General features: G+C 59.3%; 2 protein-coding genes across 2 annotated transcripts; both read left to right on the top strand.

Moving 5' to 3' along the window:
- Nucleotides 1–124: 124 nt before the first annotated feature.
- Nucleotides 125–534, top strand: PAN0_111d6751 (uncharacterized protein; the record flags this gene model as incomplete). Its single annotated transcript, XM_014797825.1, has 2 exons — nt 125–228; nt 423–534. 2 exons carry the CDS (start codon nt 125–127, stop codon nt 532–534), a joined length of 216 nt encoding a protein of 71 aa, XP_014653311.1.
- Nucleotides 535–790: 256 nt separating this feature from the next.
- On the top strand, nt 791–1696 carry PAN0_111d6750 (CMP/GCMP deaminase family; the record flags this gene model as incomplete). Its single annotated transcript, XM_014797824.1, has 1 exon — nt 791–1696. The coding sequence occupies one exon, from the start codon at nt 791–793 to the stop codon at nt 1694–1696; it is 906 nt and encodes a 301-aa protein (XP_014653310.1).
- Nucleotides 1697–3473: the final 1777 nt, after the last annotated feature.

The following is a 3473-nucleotide window of genomic DNA, read 5'->3' as shown; positions in this document are numbered from 1 at the left end:
CACACACACACACAGAGCGTGCCTGGCTCCCGTGCCCAATTGACCGCGCTCTGGAAAATTTCCGCCCGCCCGCATCGCGCATCGATGCGCAGCTGCCATGCAGCCTCGACAGGCCCAGACAGGCATGTGGGCCTGCAAACGTCAATTCCCCGGCCGCAATCCTCCAACTCGCCCTCGACCCTCGAGCCTCGAGCCTCGAGCTTGGAGCCCGGGTATCGATCGACGCGCGTTGACGATGTGCGCAGCTGATCAACGCTTCGGAGTCGGTGTCGGTGTCAGCAGCCGATACCGGACGGCCACCTTGTCTCGCCCAAGATGGCGGCGGCATCGATAAGAAAGTTTGTCTTGATCTCTCCGCGCTGCATTTCTTGGTGACGTTGACGTGCCTGAGCCCTCCCCCACGCTCCGTTTCTGCACTCCAGTTGCTCGACCCCGCCTGGCGGCCATCGGTTCTTCTCAACGCAGCTCGCCGTCATTCAAGCTGGAATGGCGCTCGCGCGCAAGCAGCTCGGGATCGACGCCTCGCTACGCTAAGTCACGACAGCCTCCTCGCATGGCTCTCCAGATCGAGCCAGCCGCGCTGATCCCTCGTGGCGCCCTGCTTTTTGCGGGTCTCCGCACATTCTTCGCACCGACCTAACATCCGGCACCTTTTGCTAGAATCTCACATCTTGCGCTTGCATTCACATTTTTGGCCATGTGAGGTCGTTTCCTCGCCAGGTTTTCAGGGTTTGGACCCTGAGACGTCAACTTTGCGAGCGGCAAGCTTCTTGCCACCATGGCGGCCATCATGGGCTCCACACCACGCACGAGCTGCGACGGCTCGGACGACGGCGATGAGGATCTTCCTGCGTGTCCGTCGGCGCTTCTGCACGTACGCCCCGCGCGCGTGGTGGCCGATGTGGACGAGGAGATCTTTCTGCTCTACACGCTCCACGCCAAGGCCGAGCACGACGGCGGGCTGGGCTACGTCAACCACTCGGCGGACCGCATCTACGTCGCCATCGATGGCCAGCGCTGGAAATCGGCGCTCAGTGCGCGCAATTTGTCGGGCGCCATCGTGGTGCATCAGGACGTGACGAGCCTGCGCTCGACCAAGGGCAATACGGGTAGTGTGCTCTGGCGCTCCACGGTCGAATTGGCGATTCGCTTTCGCACCGGGGCGCTCTTCGACCTCGCAGCGCTCAGGGACGCGAGTGTGCTCGAGCTGGGTGCGGGGACGGGCGCATTGCCTGCTTTGGTCGGACCGGTATGCAAGACGTGGTTGGCGACGGACCAGCACGATCTGGTGGCGCTATTGGACAAGAATACAGACGCCCTACCCGGGGTGCATACGGCTGCACTCGACTGGTTCGATTTCCACAACCCACCTTCCTCGCATACGCTCCAGATCCGCAAGAGCGACATCTTGAATCGACTGCACTCCACCAACAACGCCGGTGACGCCGTGGTCGACTTGATCATCTGTTGCGATTGCATCTACAACCCCGCGCTCTTTCCGGCGTTGGTCGCAACGATCAATGCTTTTACTACGCCCAACCATACGCTCGTGCTCGTCGCGTGCGAGATGCGCAGCCACCACTCGCTCGCCGACTTTCTGCACGAGTGGCAAGCCTCCGATGCCGCCTGGACGATCCTCAGCCTCGAGAAGCGCTTCGACAAGGGATTCGTCACGCTCGCGGCGTGGAAGTCCTAGCATTCGCGTACCAGAATAGAGATGTCCCGAAACGCTTCGATTCGTCACGGTCAGACGTGGTTACACATTGTACACTAGACCATTCCATAGAGGAAGCCCTTTGCACCTCGTTTCAACACTGTCGCCACGAAAGCTTGAGAGTGCCTGCGCAAGAGGTTGTGTAATGTGTCTGAGCGGGGGCCGGGAGAGACACCTTTTTAACGTTCGCTTTGAGGGGAGCTTCTTTGCCATCAGCTGGCTGATTGGGCTCGTTCCAGTATCCTTTGACACGCGGGTAGAGAGCTTGTCTTCGGCATTGACCGTGCCGAGATACTGTGGTGGGGAAATCAGAGGTAAGCTTCTCGAAAGGCTCGAGGGAGTGCTTGTCCGACATGGCCTTTTCCGTACGCCACGAGTACGTTCCGAGAAAGAACCTCAAGGCCGCGTCGTAAGCTTGATGAAGGCCTAGCTTATTTCAGGTGCGATCGAGCCAGCCTTGTAGGCCTGCGAGCTTGCGCTAGGCGACCTGCGGCTGCGTGAACAACACTTGTGAGGCGCTCGTTTATGAGCTGGCATATGCGCGCGTGCCCACGGAGACCACCCTTGCCCAAGCTTTGAGCGGAACGCTGCCGAGGGCTTGGATCTGCTCGTCTTTGGAGTTTGCTGCGAGGTCTGTATTGGAGCCTTGTTGAGGCTGATTGCTGCACCTGCTCGTTCCATCTCGCTTCGCAGAGGCTCTTGGCGAACACCTTGTTAGAAACATCGTGGCACTGATCCCCACAAGGTGGCCCCCTTTTTGCGACTCTTGACGCTTTGTTCGCCCGGCTCTTGCGCTCTCGTGCCAAGCTAGCTGCTTTACCAGCTTGACGTCAATCACACTCTCGTTGCGCAAGCAGTCGCTGCCAAGATCTTGGGTAGCATGAAGGGATCGCCTGGATTAGGCTGCTCAGGTCGCTTCTCGAACACGTTCCGCTTTTACCGGCAGACTTTATGATTCGGGCAGGCGATTCCGAATAGGCTCACGACGCAATGTTTCTTGATGAGAACTGCTTGGATTTGCTCACACTGCGTGCACGGCTGATGGTTCCAAATCGCACCATTCAGCCGTATGTGTATTGGCTGTCGCCACGCGGCGTTTCACTCGAGCGCGCAAGAGGCGGGCAGCTTGATGTGTCGGCGCGCGTCAGAGGTGTGCGCCGAAGACCTGGTTCTCCGACCGCCCACATCGGCCGTAGGAGCAGAGGATCGCTTTGCACCCCACTAGAGCTCCACAAAGCCATGGTGATGAAATCGCGACGAGACACCATGGTTGTCTCTCATTCGAGCCCGGTGCACTTGTCGAGAATCGCATTCATCACATACTGTGGGCGGTGTTGGTGGCGGCGGAAGCGAGCTGGACAGCCGGACCTTGTGCGCCAGAGCTAGAGCCAGCGTATCGAAACAATTCGTCGCCTCGAATCGCGCCAACTCGTCAGTCTGGGCCTCGCGTCGGTCACAGCTCAGGTCACCATTGATCGGCGCGCGAGTGGTCCAGCTCCGCGCTTCGACCAGCATCTTCCAGTCACAGGTTCGCCGTACAAGCTGTCGTCGTGGGGCCGTTCACGTTGTGCCGACGCAGCCATCTCACGACCGCACCGATGCATGTCCAAAGCGCCCGCAAATCCAAGCAAGAAAGAACGACTCGAGAGGACATCGTTGCCTCAAGTCGGGCGGGCTTGGTTGGCGCCGACACAAGATGGTGGGTTCCATCATACCCATGTGACATTAACATCTCCATTCAGACGTCGATCGATGCTTG

This window comes from Moesziomyces antarcticus, assembly GCF_000747765.1.
Source record: "Moesziomyces antarcticus DNA, scaffold: scaffold_v10111, strain JCM 10317, whole genome shotgun sequence".
NCBI classification, from domain to species: Eukaryota; Fungi; Basidiomycota; class Ustilaginomycetes; order Ustilaginales; family Ustilaginaceae; genus Moesziomyces; species Moesziomyces antarcticus.
The sequence above is the reverse complement of the archived record's forward strand: the minus strand, read 5'-3'. Positions and strand labels throughout refer to the sequence as shown.